The following is an 18,734-nucleotide window of genomic DNA, read 5'->3' on the forward strand; positions in this document are numbered from 1 at the left end:
TCAAGATATAAAATGGCTTTTGGGCCCCTTTTTTTAGTATCAGCATACCCTACATTCTAATACTATCAAATACCTAAACCTTAACATCTCATTATAATATTGTCCAATATTTCTTACCAAGGAGATGAAAGTTCTTTATTATATACAATGATTTCTTAATATTCACAGAGTTCTTTTTGTTTTATTTTCTTTTACCCTCCTAAGTCTCTTGGAATAGGTAAACATATAAAAGTCTTTTTTTTTCTATAAGAACTGGCATTATTTTGAGATTTCAGGGCATTTTGAATGGAAACTTAACTAAAGTAGAACTTTAAGAAAATTAATATTTCCATTATCAGAAGGTATGCTGATTTGAATTTTTGCTATGCTCCAAAAAACTACAGCTAAAATTGTAAAAGATTTTATGACTACACAAAAGAAAATTATGGGATTTTCTAATTATACAACAAAATAAAGAGAAAAATAATGTCTTATATTTTTTTGCTTACTCTGTATAAAATGAAGTGGTAAGTACAGTAAAGTGCCACTCCATTCAATATGGCAGCAACTAGCTAGCTATGTGTGGCTATAGCAGATAGAGAGCATTTCAGTGGTGCATATATAGAAATTTCCATCATCACTGAATGTTCTTTTGGAAAGCACTGATCTAGAGCAATCACATAAATCTAGGCAATCTAGTATAAACCACATAAGACCCATGAAGCAAGTACTGTTAATATGATCTTTTTGCTGATGAGGAAATTGAGATTTAGGGAGAAGTTGAACAAGTTCACATAGCTGGAAAGCAGCAGAGCTGAGAACCGAACTCTGGTGATCCACCACCAGAGCCTACATGCCTCCAAATCAAGCACTTCTAAAGACCTGCTTGCCTTTTAAAGTGATCAAGAAGCTTGGACCATGACAGCATTTTTCTAGATATATTTCCTAAGGCAAGGGAAACAAAAACAAAATAAGCTATTGGAACTACATCAAAATAAAAAGCTTTTGCCCAGTGAAGGAAACCATCAACAAAACTAAATGATATATCCAATAGGGTTTAATATCCAAAATATATAAAGAACTTATACAACTCAACACCAAAAAAAATAATAATCTAAAAATGGGCAGAGTACCTGAATAAATATTTTTCCAAAGAAGACATACAGATGGACTACAGATACATGAAAAGATGCTCATCATTACTTATCTTCAGGGAAATGCAAATCAAAACCACAATGAAATATCACCTTACACCTGTCAGAATGGCTAAAGTCAAAAAGACAAAAAATAACAAGTGTTGGCGAGGATGTAGAGAAAAAGGAATCCTTGTGTACTGTTGGTGGGAATGTACATTGGTACAGCCACTATGGAAAACAGTATGGAGGTTTCTCAAAATATTAAAAGTAGAAATACCATATGACCCAGTAATTTCCGCCACTGGGTATTTACTCAAAGAAAACACTAATTTGAAAAGACTGTGCCCCCCTATGTTTACTGCAGCATTATTTACAATAGCCAAGATATAGAAGCAACATAAGTGTCAATTGATAGATGAATGGATAAGGAAGGTGTGATATATATACAATGGAATATTGAGCAGCCATAGAAAAGGAGGAGATCTTGCCATTTGCAACAACACAGGTAGATCTAGGGGGTACTATGCTAAGAGAAATAAGTCAGACTGAGAAAGACAAATAGCGTATGATTTCACTCACATGTGGAATCTAAAAACAAAACAAATGAATCAATAAACAAAAAGCAGAATCAGAACTATAAATATAGAGAACAAACTGATGTTGCCAGAGGGGAAGGGGAAGGGGGGCAGGCAAAATGGGTGAAGGGGAGTGGGAGGTGCCTGTCTTCAGTTATGGAGTAAGTCACGGGAACAAAAGGCATTGCACAGGGAATATAGTCTGTGATACCGTGGTGGTGGTGTGCAGTGACAGCTGGTAGCTACGCTTGCTGTGAGAAGAGCCTAACATAGAGGGAAGTGAATTCCTGGGTTGTACACCTGAAACTAACAGAACATTGTGTGTCAGCTACACTCAAAAAAAATTAAAAATCATTTTAAAATTTAAAAAGAGTGATTAAGAAGTTTAAAAGGCTGATGAGGGAGAAATAAAGGGAGAGAGGTGCACATTTCTTAGACTTTAAAAACCAACAACAACAAAAAAACTACTCTCGGTCTATAGCTTCTTAAAGCTTCTCCGTTTTCAAGGGTTTAGAAAGAAAAACCAGGAGAGCATCACATTAAAGAGTCAAGAGACTAAAAGTAAGAGATATCACATTTGTAACCTTCCCCAAAACCCTATACCATAACTGCTTTCGGGGAGGAGAAAACAAAGCCTGAAGAAGCTAGGTAATGGGAGCACTCCATACGCCAGGGGTGAAAAAGAGCTGGATTCTAACTCCACTCTGTCTGGCTCCAAAGCCCGTGCACTTGTTTCTGCGACTTCATCCAGCCCTGTGAAATTCGACTTTGATAACTGTAGAGGAAGGTAACTAGAGTTTCCGAAAGAGGAACCAGCATCTGTACATGTGCTGACCCTACTTCTATGAAGGAAAAGATAGTAAATGTTACGGTGTACATTTATGGGCACAGAGAGATGTTTTTATTTCCCACTAAGTCCTGAATATAGAAAAATCAATCATTAAAAATCAGTTATATGAAATAACAGACCTAATCAACCTTTTTTCTCTCCTCAAGGACAAACTTGTGTGGAAGAGAGCATTCCTTGTTTTGGGGCTGTCCGTGCTAGCTGTGTTCAGCAGCGTGTATTTTGGTTTCCCTGGGTCAGGAGGACTGTGCACGTTGGTCTTGTCCTTCCTTGCAGGCTTGAAATGGGCCGGTGAAAAGGTGAATTTCATTCTAAGTTCTTCTACTCATTTAAGTTCTTTCTGATCAGATAAATTTTTTCTTTCCAGAGACTTTCTTTTTTTTTATTATTATGTTAATCACCATACATTAGTTTTTGATGTAGTGTTCCATGATTCATTGTTTGTATATAACACCCAGTGCTCCATTCAGTACATGCCCTCTTTAATACCCATCACCAGGCTAACCCATCCCCCCACCCCCCTCCCCTCTAGAACCCTCAGTTTGTTTCTCAGAGTCCATAGTCTCTCATGGTTCGTCTCCCCCTCCGACTTTGCCCCCTTCATTCTTCCCTTCCTGCTATCTTTTTTTTTTCTTTTTTAACATATAATGTATTATTTGTTTCAGAGGTATAGATCTGTGATTCAACAGTCTTGCACAATTCACAATGCTCACCATAGCACATACCCTCCCCAATGTCTATCACCCAGCCACCCCATCCCTCCCACCCCCCACCACTCCAGCAACCCTCAGTTTGTTTCCTGAGATTAAGAATTCCTCATATCAGTGAGGCCATATGACACATGTCTTTCTCCACAGGCTTTCTTAATATCAAGTTAATAAATTATTAAATCATACACACTATTTTCTATGCATATGTAAATATATGCCCAAGTGTATACACATTCATCCTCTTTCCCCTTATATACCAATCGATAATTTGATATCTTTACTTAAAATATATTATGGTCCTGTTTCCATGCTGCCTTCCTTACTCTTTGGAATGGCTATAGAGTACTGCCGTGTATGCTGTACTATATTTAACCAGTCTCCTACTAACAGATATTTGGATTGTTTCTGCTTTTCTGCTAAGACCAAAACCATTTCCATAAAATATCCTTCATATGTCATATTTCATAAACTCTAAGACATTATCAAGTCTAAGAAGCACCATTATTTTACACGCCACCAAGAATGAAAAACAATGCTGCCAATTAAACTATGATATGACATCCTAATTTCAGAAATGAGAAAATGGGGGAAAAAATCAACAAAATATATACTTTGAGTTTATTTAGAGGATAAATTTCTTTTTTTTATTTTATTTTTTTAAAGATTTTATTTATTTATTTGACAGAGAGAGACACAGCGAGAGACGGAACACAAGCAGGGGGAGCGGGAGAGGGAGAAGCAGGCTCCCCGCTGAGCAGGGAGCCCGATGCGGGGCTCAGTCCCAGGATCCTGGGATCATGACCCAAGCCGAAGGCAGACCACTTAACCACTGAGCCACCCAGGCGCCCCTAGATGATAAATTTCTAGAAATACAATTCTTCTATGAAAGAATATGCACATTGATACTTTTAATAATATCAGTTTACCCTTTTAAAAGACTGCACCAATTTATATTCTCACCAACAGTATGTGAAAATGATCTCTTTTTCTTTTTTTAAATTTATTTTTTCATTTAAATTCAATTAATTAATATATAATGTATTATTAGTTTCAGAGGTAGAGTTCAGTGATTCATCAGTGTTATATAACACCCAGTGTTCATTACATCACATGCCCTCCTTAATGCCCATCACCCAGTTACCCATCCCCCCCACCACCTCTCCTCCAACAACCCTCAGTTTGTTCCCTATAGTTAAGAGTCTCTTATGGTTTGTCTCCCTCTCTGATTAGTCTTGTTTTATTTTTCCCTCTCTTCCCCTATGATCCACAGTTTTCTTTCTTAAATTCCACATATGAGTGGGGTCATATGAGAATTGTCTTTCTCTAATTGCCTTAGTTCACTTAGCATAATACCCTCTAGTTCCATTCATGTCATTGCAGATGACAAGATTTCATTCTTTTGGATGGATGTGAAATATATAAATATATATACCACAGATGAACATCTGAGCTCTTTCCATAGTTTGGCGACTGTGGACATTGCTGCTATCAACATTGGGGTGCATGTGCCCCTTCAGATCACTACATGTTTATCTTTGGGGTAAATAGCCAGTAGGGCAATTGCTGGGTCATAGGATAGCTGAATTTCCAACTTTTTGAGGAACCTCCATACTGTTTTCCAGAGTGGCTGCCCAGCTTTCATTCCCACCAACAGCGTAAGAGAGTTCCTCTTTCTCTGTATCCTCTCCAACATCTGTCATTTCCTTACTTGTTAATTTTAGCCATTCTGACTGGTGTGAGGTGGTATCTCGTTGTTTTTGATTAATATTTCCCTGATGCCAAGTGATGTTGAGCACTTTTTCATGTGTCTGTTGGCCATTTGTATGTCTTCTTTGGAGAGGTGTCTGTTCATGTCTTCTGCCCATTTCTTGATGGGATTAGTTCTTTGGATGTTGAGTTTGATAAGTTCTTTATAGATTTTGGATACTAGCCCTTTATCTGATATGTCATTTGCAAATATCTTCTCCCATTCTGTGAGTTGTCTTTTGGTTTTGTTGACTGTTTCCTTTGCTGTGCAGAAGCTTTTTATCTTGATGAAGTCCCAGTAGTTCATTTTTGCCCTTGCTTCCCTTGACTTTGGAGACATGTCTAGCAAGAAATTGCAATGGCTGAGGTCACAGAGGTTGCTGCCTGTTCTCTTCTAGGATTTTGATGGATTCCTGTCTCACATTTAGGTCTTTCATCCATTTTGAGTCTATTTTTGTATATGGTGTAAGAAAATGGTCCAGTTTCACTCTTCTGCATGTGGCTGTCCAATTTTCCCAACACCATTTGTTGAAGAGACTGTCTTTTTTCCATTGGATATTTTTTCCTGCTTTGTCAAAGATTAGTTGACCATAGAGTTGAAGGTCCATTTATGTGTTCTCTATTCTGTTCCATTGATCTATGTGTCTGTTTTTGTGCTAATACCAAACCGTCTTGATGATTACAGCTTTGTAATGGAGCTTGAAGTCCAGAATTGTGATGCCCGCAAGATTTGGTTTTCTTTTTCAAAATTACTTTGGCTCTTCAGGGTCTTTTCTGGTCCCGTACAGATTTTAGGATTATTTGTTCCAGCTCTGTGAAAAAAAGCTGATGGTATTTTTATAGGGATTGCTTTGAATGTATAGACTGCTCTAGGTAGCATAGACATTTTCACAATATATGTTCTTCCAATCCATGAGCATGGAATGTTTTTCCATTTCTTTGTGTCTTCCTCAATTTCTTTCATGAGTGTCCTGTAGTGTTCAGAGTACAGATCCTTTGTCTTTTTGGTTAGGTTTATTCCTAGGTATCTTATGGTTTTTGGTGCAATTGTAAATGGAATTGACTCCTTAATTTCTTTCTTCTGTTTCATTATTGGTGTATAGAAATGCAACATATTTCTGTGTGTTGATTTTTATACCTGGCCACTTTGCTGAATTCCTGTATGAGTTCTAGCAATTTGGGGGTGGAGTCTTTTGAGTTTTCCACATAGCATATCATGACATCTGCAAAGAGTGAGAGTTTGACTTCTTCTTCGCCAATTCAGATGCCTTTTACTCCTTTTTGCTGAGGCCAGGACTTCTAGTACTACGTTGAACAACAGTGGTGATAGTGGACATCCTTATGGTGTTCCTGACCTTAGGGGAAAAGTTCTCAGTTTTTCTGCATTGAGAATGATATTTGCTGTGGGCTTTTCATAGATGGCTTTTATGATACTGAAGTAGGGATCCCTATACTGTGAAGAGTATTAATCAAGAAAGGATACTATACTTTGTCAAATGCTTTTTCTGGATCTATTGATTGGATCATATGGTTCTTGTCCTTTCTTTTATTAATGTAGTGTATCACACTGATCGATTGGCAGATGTTGTACTACCCTTGCAGCCCAGGAATAAATCCCACTTGGTCATGGTTCTTTCTGTGATTCCAGGGATCCTGAGACCACACCGTCCCACTTAGGATTCCACCCCGCTTCACCACCTGAGCACCTTTCAGGTGGGGACGTCCCTCACTGCAGCAGACTTCTGAAAGTTCCGATTTTGTGCTCCGTGCTATATCACTTTCCTATAGATAGCTTATGGAGGCTCCCTCCCCCTGGGGTTTATCTTCCCATATATCGCCTCAGATTCACTTCTCCGCACCTCCTACCTTGCAGAAAGTGGTCGCTTTTCCATTTGCAGAATTGTAGCAATTCTTTACTTAGATCTCCAGTTGAGTTCACAGGTGTTCAGGATGATTTGATAATATCTATCTGAATTCCTGGGACCAGACAAAACTAAGGTCTCCTACTCCCCCACCATCTTCCTCCTATCTCCCAGGGGCCTGTTTTTCTGAAGAAATCATTAAAAATCAGATATTTTGCTAACCTGATAGGTGAAAAATGTATCTCATTATTGATCTGATTTGCATTTCTTTATGAGAGAAGTAAATCATCTTTTCCTATGCTTACTAACCAGTTTGTTCAAAAGTTTGTGTCCATTTTTAAAAGATTGTTTTGCTTTTTCTTACTGATTTTCAAGATTATTAAGATTATTTCTCCATATATATTATGGAGATTAGCTGGTGGCCATTCACTAATTTTAATTTGAAGTACATTTTTATAGATTTGAACTTGACAGGAGCAAATACTATTCTTCTATTTAATGAAGAAATTAGATGTAGCTGACCTAACTAAATGCAGATATATCATTTTGGACAACCTGGAAACAACTGTTCAAAATGATTAAGCTTAAAATAATGCCATATAGAAAAATAAGTGAGGGTTATAAAGCTTGAAGTTGGGTACATAATCAAATTCATTTGAATCTCTATAGAGGTATACTAGAGACAGAATTTCCTAGTGAGCAAAGAACACTCAGACAGGAGGATCTCACTCTGTAAGGATGTGACTACAAAGTTAGGACAAGTATAACTGAATCGTCTTCTTCAGAGGAGAGACGGATGGTAGGGACTGCCTGGAGCATTGTCTAGAGAAGGGTACTGAGGCCATGGGAAAGTGAGCAGAGATGGATTGGGCTTCGAAGGAGAGGAGAAAGTCCACATAAGAGTGAAATCATATGGTATTTGTCTCTGACTGATTACCTAGCTTAGCATAGTACTCTGTATCTCCATCCATGTCATTGTCAATGGCAAGATTTCATTATTTTTCAAGGCTGAGTATTATTACCTCTTCTTTATCCCTTCATCAGTCAATGGACATTTGGGCTCTTTCCATAATTTGGCTATTGTTGATAATGCTGCTATAAACATCAGGGTGCATGTATCCCTTCCATTCAGTATTTTTGTACCCTTTGAGTAAACACCCAGTAGTGCAACTGCTGGGTCATAGGGTAGTTCTATTTTTAGCTTTTTGAGGAACCTCCAGACTGTTCTCCAGAGTGGCTACACCAGCTTGCATTCCGACCAACAGTGTAAGAGTGTTCCGCTTTCCCCTCATCTTTGCCAACACCTGTTATTTCATGTTTTGTTAATTTTAGCCATTCTGACAGGTGTGAGGTGATAATCTCATTGTAGTTTTGATTTGTATTTTTCTGATGATCAGTGACATTGAGCATCTTTTCATGTGTCTCTTAGCCATCTGTATGTCTTCTTTGGAAAAATGTCTGTTCATGTCTTCTGCCCATTTTTTAATACATTTTTATTGCCAGTCTGTATGGTTCTGTGCTAGGCACTAAGTGGATATTCTCATTTATTTTCAAACACACACAAAAAAACTTCAAAAAGTATTACCATTTCCATTTTATAGAGACTATAAATCAGAAAGGCATGAATAACATGTCCAAGGTCACAAAATTAGAAAGTTGCACTGGGATTTAAGCTCAGGTTTACCTGACTCCAGAGTGTACTACTCTGTAATACAACTGTAGCATTATTGTGCAGGGCACATTTTTGTATTTTGACATCTATTTGAATAACACATACCAAGTGTGTTAAAAAAACATATTGTTATGCTTTGCAATTTAAAATTAATTCTCTAAATTCATAAATTATAGGATAAAAAAATAAATAATGAAAAGGAGCCATAGCATTTGGGATAGAGCATAAAAGAGTAGTTTTAGCAACAGGGAAGTCAAGGGGGAGGCTAATGCCTATAGCAAGAGCGCATCAGCTATGGGCCCAGAAAGACAAAGCAGAGAAAGGGAAACTTTGATGAGCTCCAGTCACATTACTCTTCTGAAAACTATAATATGGGTTATAGAGAAAAGATTGTTATAAGCCAAAACACAGTGTCTGTTCGTCTGCAGTTGTCATAATTTTACCAGGTTTGCCTGCAGCCCAGCTGATTATATAGATCAGTGTAATCCCACAACCCAGTAAAAGAACTGGGAATATTTTTTTTTTCATATTTACCTCAAATACACTCACTTTTTGAAAGCCTCTGTCATGTTTTTTTTTTTTTTCCCATCTATTTTCAAATACAGTGCTGCTTCTGATGACCTTTGTAGTTGTGGGATGGTTTTTCTGACATATTTTGAATCTCCTGAATCTTGAAATTCTCTTCTCTCTGAGAAGGGAAGTATCAGCTTAAATAGATATTGAAGTCATGATAAAAACCTCTGTTTCTGCTAATTTTCTTCTTTTGTGTATCCTTGAAAGTGATTTATGTTTTTGAAGATTCTTACTACTAGTGCAAAGTGATGTGTAAAGTAGCCTTAACATTCAGTGTGGACAACAGTCTTCATTCCGCTGGTCTCTTTTACACTTAGCCTATTCAATGACTCCATTTTCTTTATAAGCACATTCATTTTAGTTTTGAAGTTATGAAAAAGCATTAAGAAGATACATTTTGACTCATCTCCCATTTTTAAGTTTTACAGTCTATACACCCATGTCTGATACTCAAATAGTCTGAAGTGTTACAATCATAAAACAAATGGTGGCCTTTGTTTACAGTTTAGAAATAAAAACAATTTGATAGGGAAAACTCTTTAGGCCATCTGCTTTCATTGGAGTTCTGAGTATTTTTGAGGCCTTCCCTTAAATAATTAGTCATGGCAACAAAAGGCTAAGTAACCTAAGATTAATAGAGTCAATTTGTGTTCTTCACTAACATGGATACCAACTAAAGTCTGAGCTTTAGTTATGGTATACTCTAAAAACTAAATTAAAAAGTAAAGATATGTGAAAAGGTGGTAACTGGACCCCAGTTTTGGTAGAACTAGCATTGTCACTAAATAATAAAGGATCTTGGATGTTATCTAATATAAACCTCTCATTTTACAGATGAGAAAAAATAAGGTTCTGAGAGATAAGTGGTTTGCATTTAACAGGTGGCAGAATTTGAGCCTAAGTCATTATCTGATTCCTTAAGATATGAAAACGTAACTCTTTGCATGATACAGGAATAGAACTAAGAAGAATAGAACTAGAAGTAAATCAACCAACTCCCTCACATTTGCATTCTGCCTTTCAACATTTTTAAGCCAAGAAGAAATAGAATCCTCACCCTAATAAACATACCAGAATTAATAAAAAAATAAAATAGAGATACAATATAATCCTCCTTTGTTAAACGGCTGAAAATAGATATGGAAAACCAGATCCTCAAAGATGCGTAACTATAAGGGCAAAAGTGCTGTCCAAAAATATAGATTCTTATTAGTTGATTGGAAAAATCTGTTCAGGATAAATTTTTAGAAACTGTAATGGGTACTGGTAAATTGCTCTCCAAAAAAAGCATATCAATTTGTTCTACCAATTAGTGAGAGTTTCTTACATCCCAGATATTTGACATTATAAAAATGTTTTAGTATTTTTTTCTCATATGGTGCCCCCCCAAAATGTGGCATATCATTTTAATTTGTGTTTCACTGATTACTGAATTTTAGCATCTTATCTTTTTTGGCCATTTGTGTTTCTTCTGCTGTGAATTACTTGTATGTATGCATTTCCCATTTTTCTATTAGGTTCTATGTCTTTTTCTTATTGCTTGGATATTGCTCCTTATTCTGTCACACACAGTGCAGATATTTTCTCCTGGTTTGTCATCTTGTTGTTCTTTGTTTGCTTATGGTTTCTTTTGCCACACAACATTCTAGTTTTGCTATAGTCAATTGTGTCCATCTTTTTTAGGGTTTTTGCAAAATGTGTTATAAAGTTAGTACTTATATCAGTTAGGATCTTACCAGGAAAGAGAAATTACAGAGTAACTGGAATAGGGAAAGTTTGTTATTAACCATACCAGGGGATCAGATAAAAAGGGATTGGCTTCTGAGAGGGAAAAGATCCCTGACGAATATAGGAAATAGCAGCTATAAACAACTAGGGCTGAGATTGAGCCATCCCCTTATACTACCCCACTCCACCCCATCTACTCCCACCCCCAGGCCTCAGAATCCAGATCTTGGTAGGAGCCTTTGTTCACTGAATGGTAGAGAAGACACCCTTGGTGCTCTGTTTGGACAATTTGCTGGAAATACACCCTCTAGGGTACATGGGGAGGTATTTTGCCCAAGGGATTTGGCTATGAAAGTCCCTTGCAGTAAGCTAGGGGCAGCTGCTGACTACTGGGTGCTGTGGGCTGCCATGCACTATAGGAGCCCAGCACTGTAGAAGCCACCTGTGTACTAAAGAAACCCAAGTATGCTATAGGATCCTGCTGGGGGAGCCCTGGAAATCAGGAAGAGCATCTTCCTTGTAATATTTCTTCAGCACCCTCTACTGACAAAATTTTAAATTATGCCAGGTAGCAAAAGAGAAATATTTAAAGGGCTCAGCTTCATTTTCTGCAGAGCAACAGTGAAATGTGGATTTGGAGCCAAGCGGTAATAAATTAATAAGCACAGCTTTTTACTATACCTGAATTATATTTCTGTGCATGATTTGAGACAAACTTAAACTGTTTGATATAAAGATAAAATTGGAAACAACTTAAAGGGCCATCAATAAAGAAATGATTGAATAAACTGATAATTCCATACCACAGATTACTATATAGCAATAATTAGATGTATATATAGATATGTTTACTATTATAAGATTTCTGAATGAAAATTAACACAAAATTTTACATATATGCACACACATCATATATTCAGAAGTAGAAGTCCTCCTAAGATTATTTTTTTAGACTCTTTATAATTAACATCTATTTGCAAACCAACCCTAAAGCACCTCATATAATGACTGTGTTAGAAATATCTTTATATAATTTTTTGTTCTATTTTAGCTAACCTCATATTTATAGATGCCAGAAAAATAAAGCCTATCTCAGGTCAAATTGACTCAAATTAGTAAAATTTTTAGAACTTGTAACTTCATATAATAAAAATCTGTGGGGGGTACGTGTATGTGTGTGTTTCTTTCAGGCAGAGGTTGAAAAAATTATTGCAGGTGCCTGGTATATCTTCCAGCCCCTTCTCTTTGGACTGATTGGAGCAGAAGTATCTATTGCATCTCTCAGACCAGAAACTGTAGGTAAGAATTTCAAATAGTACATTTGCTAAAATCAACTTTTATATTCAGTGGAATACCTTTAGTAGGTATAGTTATTGTCACAATTATATAAAAAAGTTAATAATAATCCAAGTCTCTTAGAGTAGTTGACCAGAAAATAATATTTGTCAATCTCAGGCATAAATTTTATACCTTTAATATTATTCCTTGTAAAGAAAAGTAACACTGCTACTACTATCCAGAAGATGCAGGTCTTAAAATTTTTTTTCCAAGGGCAAAAATGTTCAATTAGACTTGTTCTGATCAAGGCACAGAATTGTACAGATAACTCATCAGTTCTATAATATACACCCATGGAACACAAATGTTTATTCATTCATTCATTTATTCATACATTCAAAAGCCATCGTATTAAAACTTTTGATTTCATAACACTGCACTTAAAAATTTATTTGTGCACCTTTACTCATTACTTCCTCCATTCCACTCATTCTATATTCCTCCATCTTTACTGGGAATCCCATCTCCTGCTACCTCCTTCTGGACCTCACACATAGATTCTTCCCCTATGCTCATGTATCTTCAGATTTCCGTGTCACAGTTTTCTCCTCTTCGGAATTTAAACAAATTCTAATTTCTCCTGTCTTAAAATTAATGTCTTTCCATTCCAATACACGCTACAATGTGGATGAACCTGGAGGACATTGGTCACCAAAAGGCAAATACTGTGTGATTCCACATATGTGAGGTATCCAGGTAGTCAAATCATAGAAACAGAAAGTAGAAGGGTGGTTGCCAGGACCTTGGGGGAGGGGGAAATGAAGTGTTGTTTAATGGGTCAGTTTTGCAAGATGAAAAAATCCTGCAGACTGGTTGCACAAAAATGTGAATGTTCAACTTAATTCTGCTAAGCTGCACACTTAAAAATGGTTAAGACTGTAAATTGTGTTATGCATATTTTACCACAATGTATATATATAAAATCTCCTTTTTCCACTTAACCTGCCCCCCCCCCCCACCTACCACACTTCGTTTTTACTCCTCTTTTCGAACTTTTCCAAAGAGGTAATTATATCTCCCTTTTCCATTTCAACTCTCACTCTCTTCTTCAATACATTTCAGCCCACCTTCTGCCCATCACACAACCGACCCTGCTTTCACCAAGGTTATATTGCTAAATGAACTGGATACTTATCAGTCTTCTTTTTTCCTTGATCATTCAGCAGCACTTAATGCTATTGACCTCTTTAAAACACATTTTACATTGAATTCTGAAACTTCATATTTTTCAGTGCATTCTGAGTCCTCACACTACATGTGGCTTAAATGCTGCTCTTCATCAAAGTTCTTCCAAAGCCTTCTACGCGTCTCACTCTATGTCATTTTTCTGAGCTCAACTACATTCAGTAGCTTTGATTATAAACTACATAATTCAAAAGTTTTATCTCTAAATCAGTGTATCTGATTGCTGATTGGACATCACCACTTGTAAATCTCACAAAACTTCAAACTCAGTATGTTTAAAACTTCTAAATCCTCTTCTCTCCAAACCTTCAATGCTCCCTCCTGGGAATGGTATCATCTCTTTTGTTTCTTGTACTTCAGGCAACAAGTACTTTGAAAACCTACCAACCTGGGAGCAATATCCTTCAATAAAAAGCCACAACACTTTTCTGTAAAGAAGCCATATTGCAGATTCACAATAAATCCTCCAGCAATGTCTGATGTTTTGCTAGCCTTTTGAACTTGAGAAAGTCATTTATCCTTTCTAAACTTCATTATCTTCAACTGTAAAATAAGAAAAATTACCCCACAGAATGTAAGGATTAGGTAATGAATGCACTTAAAGCTTAATACAGAACCTGGCGCACAGTAAACACTTAACAAATGTTACTTTTTAGAAAATCGTCCTACTACATAGCAGTCACCTTAGCTGTGCCTTTCTCAGGTGCAGTAGCCTAGTCACAGTCCTTATTGTGCAAATCAGGATGAACTTATCTTTATCAGCAAAGGATTCTAAAGGACAGAATGAAGTAGCTGTACATGTCAACCTGGGTTAATGGGCAGTCAGTGTATACACCAATATGGTGAAATAGGTGCAGACTGCTAGTCTCTATTCTGATTGGTCAGTGCCCAGCCAGCTTTGTTCTGATTGGCTGATTGCTTCTATACAGGATAATAAATATTTTTACTCTGTAAACAATTCTGTAAAATATTAACTTTTTCCTCTTCTGTGATCTCTTACCAATATACTTATACTGCACTTTATAGTATATTAATTCATTGTTAAAATTTCTGTTTTCCTCTGACTTTGAGATTTATAGAGGCAAAGTCTGTACATTATATATTTTTATATACCCAATACCTAGTCCAAATCCTGTAATGCATAGTTATCATTTAATAAATTCGTCTTGAATAAACACATGGAAGAAAGTTTGGTTCTTGCTATAAAGCATAAGAGAAATAACATTCATATCTCCTTTATAATATATATCAAATATGTTTAAATAATTTCTGGTTTAATCTAGGAAAAATACCTTCTTTTAAACAAATGGTTTGATCCTTGTTATTGATGTTTTGATAAATTATTCCTAACCATTTTTGTCTTCTTAATTTTTTAATATATTTAGATAATAGCAGTTGGTAGTATTTTGAATCAATAACCATGAGATTTCAGTTTCTCCCCCAGTACTTTATTATGTCTAAAAATTAAGTGTTTCTTACAGGCCTTTGTGTTGCCATCCTGGGCATTGCAGTATTGATACGAATTTTGGCTACATTTCTGATGGTGTGTTTTGCTGGTTTTAATATCAAGGAAAAGATATTTATTTCTTTTGCATGGCTTCCAAAGGCCACAGTGCAGGTAATGATGGATAGGATGCTTAGCATTTTAACTCCTATTTCTATATGATACCTTGAAATTTTAAATAAGACAACTTATTCAAATTTGGTGAAAAAATGTAATCGAAGTTTGATTTATGAAAAGGGCTTATACTAATCTATTCTTTAAAAGTTTTATTTTGGGGCACCTGGGTGGCTCAGTTGGTTAAGCGACTGCCTTTGGCTCATGTTATGATCCTGGGATCGAGTCCCACATTGGGCTCCCCATGCTCTGTGGGGAGTCTGCTTCTCCCTCCCTCTGCCTGCCACTCCCCCTACTTGTGCTCTCTCTCTCTCTGTCAAATAAATAAATAAACTCTCTTAAAAAAAAAGTTTTATTTTGGGTATATTGATTTCCTAAATATGATGGCTCATTTAAATTTATCTAGATCACCAGCTTTATTTAAATCAACTAAAAATCCAGTAATCCCTACACTAACTAGAAAGCAGTAGTCACAAGAAGAAAGAGTTTGAATTTTTATCAGTCAGAGCCCTCTAAATCACCCAGAAAGATAATTGTTAACCCTTTTCATTTCAATATCTTCCAAGAAGAGAGTGAAACAGAAATAGCATGACCCATCTTAGTATTTGGAAATACTTCAATGTCAACATGATTGATGATCAGTTATGCTTGACCACCATCTTTATATGTAAAGGAGAAAAATTTATTGAAAAACAACTGAGAAAATGCTTTATTGATTTCCTAGATTATTGGTTAGTAGTAAATTTTTCAAACTAGCTGAACATTCTGTCAAATGTATCAATCACATGACACAAAAATTATGCACTGTAATGAATAAGGCATGAACAGATAGGTGCTTGAAAGTATTAACCATGTATTTGGTAGAATTTAATTACTAATTAAATTAGAAGGGTATAGATTATTATTTGTTGCAAATGTAATATATTTCTGATTATGTTCTTTATTTTCAAACTAATTATAGCAAACAAGATTGGACTGTCTCCTCCCTGATTATTTTGCAATTGTTTAAACATGGAAATTTCTGTTTCATGAAGTAAAAATCAGATGTTCTTTTTTTTTTCTTTTTAGATTTATTTATTTGAGAGAGAGAGTGCTGGGGCAGAGGGAGAGAATCTTACTCAGGGCTCAATCTCACGACCCTGAGATCATGACCTAAGCCAAAATCAAGAGGCGAATTCTTAACCAACTAAGTCACCCAGACGTCCCAAAAATCAGATGTTGTAAATTTAAGAAGCTTTGGGGGATATGTATGCTCTATAACTATATGCCAGATTTTGTGTGGCTGTGGGCTTCAGCATTATTCCAGAGAAGTTTTATTTCCATCAGACTTTCAAAGAAGTCTGAGACATAATGGATAAAAATACTGTGAGGTTAGTAGTACAGTAAGTGGAATAGTTTCTCCCTAGGAGTGTCTACAGCATCCTTACTACGTCTGGTAACTTTAGTGGGTAAATACCAAAATAATCACTCTAGTGACTTTGGTATGAAGGATGTGTTCCTAAACATTAAAATATGAAAAATGGCACTCTGCTGCTACCAAAGCCAATTTAAAATAAGGAAACGTTATCAAGAACATGTTGAATAATGTATGTTCATGTAGTTGTAAAGACAGCTGAAAAACTCTCCATTTGTATAGTAATGTGACCAGCTGAAACTCAAGAATTCTATAATAGAAGAGTATATTCAGATATTTGTGGGCAATTAGTAGTCTCTGCCATGTGTCTCATGCACACTGATATTTTCTCTTCTGTTTCACTGTCCTAGAGGCTAACGTTGTTGTGCTCTATGGACTAAGGGAATAACCAGATTGTTTAATATGTTATTTTCCTATGTGCATTAATGTTGCATTTTGCCTGTAAAAGAAAATAAAAATTTTCATGAAACTTCCCAAAAGATAAATCTTAAATAAAACATTTTACCAACTCCTGACACAAAAATTAACCAAATACCTAATAAGATTAACTTCAAGTTTTGAAGGTGCTTCGCATTTTCAAGTTTCATGATGTTTAACAGTTAGGTTCTAAAAGCAGTACATATTCTTATGTGGTTTCTTTTTTCATTTAAAACTTCACCACCTTCCAGTATCACTGCATTTTTTTCATCTTGTTTTTTCTTACTTTGAAATTACTAAAGATAAAAGAATGAGATGACCAGTAACTTTCATCTTTACTCAGGGCAAATTTAGTATATGGGATCATGTTCTAGTTAATTAATAATCATGTGTTGACTTTGCCTTGTCTTTTGAAATATATTTGCCTAATATTTTTGTAACCTTACCTTAAACAAATAGGTACATATGAATCATTATTCCTTCCCCAAGCAAGGGCAGGGAGAGTTTTCAGACAACCAAAATTCACTGCAGTATACTTTGAGAGAAGGCTAATAGAACTTTATTTAAAAAAAACTTTTTATTTATTTATTTGACAGAGAGAGACACAGCGAGAGAGGGAACACAAGCAGGGGGAGTGGGAGAGGGAGAAGGAGAAGCAGGCTTCCCACCAAGCAAGGAGCTCAATATGGGGCTCAATCCCAGGACCCTGGGATCACAACCTGAGCCCAAAGGCAGACGCTTAACGACTGAGCCACCCAGGCACCTTCTAATAGAACTTTCTTAGCTGAGCAAAAAAGACAAGCAATTTGTTTTTGCAAATGACCAAATAATTCACCTTTTCTCTATGCAATTATCTTATGTTTCCAATGTTACCTTAAACTTTTATAGGCTGCCATAGGATCTGTGGCTTTGGACACAGCAAGATCACATGGAGAGAAACAGTTAGAAGAATACGGGATGGATGTGTTGACAGTGGCGTTTTTGTCCATCCTCATCACAGCTCCAATTGGAAGTCTACTCATTGGTTTGCTGGGTCCCAGGCTTCTCCAGAAAGCTGAACTTCAAAATAAAGATGAAGAAGTTCAGGAAGAGACCTCTATACAAGTTTAGAGGTGAAAAGAGACAATGCTGAATATAATGATTAGAAAGCTTTTACCAACTAGCAGAGGCTATGTTATCTAGATCCATATTGAGATATGTGATGTTCAAACTTTAAATGTAATAGAACCAAAAGTGTGGCTATGTCTTGAAAGAGCATTTTCAACCATTATCCTTTTCATGTGGGTGTGTAATATTCTACATCTCCAACCTGATTTCTCTACCTTTTTTTTTTTCAAATACTTTGTCATTATGTATCTTACATTTTTCGGTAAAATGTACTACCACACTTTAAAATTAACATGGAAAAGATCAAATTCAGCATCCTGTTCTACTAGCCAACAGTTTGTTCTAACATACTGCTACAGTCATAGTTTCATGATTCATGGTCACCTGACCACTCATGCTTTGAAATGTTTTGGGCTCCTCTTTTCTTTTTTATTTTTAAATATCATAATGCAATTCCTCATCAGTTTCTATCTGCACTTTCTGTGCCAATCTGCCTCTTCTCCATTTCTACCTCTCTTGCTACCTTTCTGTGAATTATTGTAACTGATTGGTTCCACCAAAATTCTCAAGTATGCTAAGTATCTTCATTGGTTCTTCCTCTTGGACCTATCTAGATTATCAAAAGACCTCCACCTCTCTCCTAGGTGGCAAAACAGAGTCTCCCATTTTAGCAGCCCATCTGAGTTTCCCTTCCCCTAAGGAGGGCCCTGATTCAGCCCTTTCTTATTTGTTTCTTGTGACCCACGTCTTCAGGCTCTTCCTCTTCTCTAGAGAGATAGCTAATTTTCAAATCAATGCCAATCTCATGAACATAATATTAATTAGAG

General features: G+C 36.2%; 1 protein-coding gene across 3 annotated transcripts in view; it reads left to right on the forward strand.

Annotated features, from left to right (window-relative positions):
* The window catches only part of SLC9B2 (solute carrier family 9 member B2), a 49,190-nt gene extending 31,123 nt beyond the window's left edge, over window positions 1-18,067 (forward strand). The window contains exons 9-12 of one of the 3 annotated variants that reach the window (XM_028091214.2): window positions 2,687-2,836; window positions 12,019-12,127; window positions 14,833-14,969; window positions 17,689-18,067. In XM_028091214.2, the coding sequence (XP_027947015.1) occupies window positions 2,687-2,836; window positions 12,019-12,127; window positions 14,833-14,969; window positions 17,689-17,910 (618 nt within the window). In that variant the 3' untranslated portion in view covers window positions 17,911-18,067. The remainder of the gene's footprint in view (window positions 1-2,686; window positions 2,837-12,018; window positions 12,128-14,832; window positions 14,970-17,688) is intronic. The other 2 variants (XM_028091216.2, XM_028091217.2) reach the window with 2 other exon arrangements.
* The last annotated feature ends 667 nt before the right edge of the window (window positions 18,068-18,734 follow it).

Source organism: Eumetopias jubatus, unplaced genomic scaffold, assembly GCF_037043125.1.
Source record: "Eumetopias jubatus isolate StellerSeaLion01/CBP00866 unplaced genomic scaffold, mEumJub1_p1.0 scaffold_2, whole genome shotgun sequence".
NCBI lineage: Eukaryota > Metazoa > Chordata > Mammalia > Carnivora > Otariidae > Eumetopias > Eumetopias jubatus.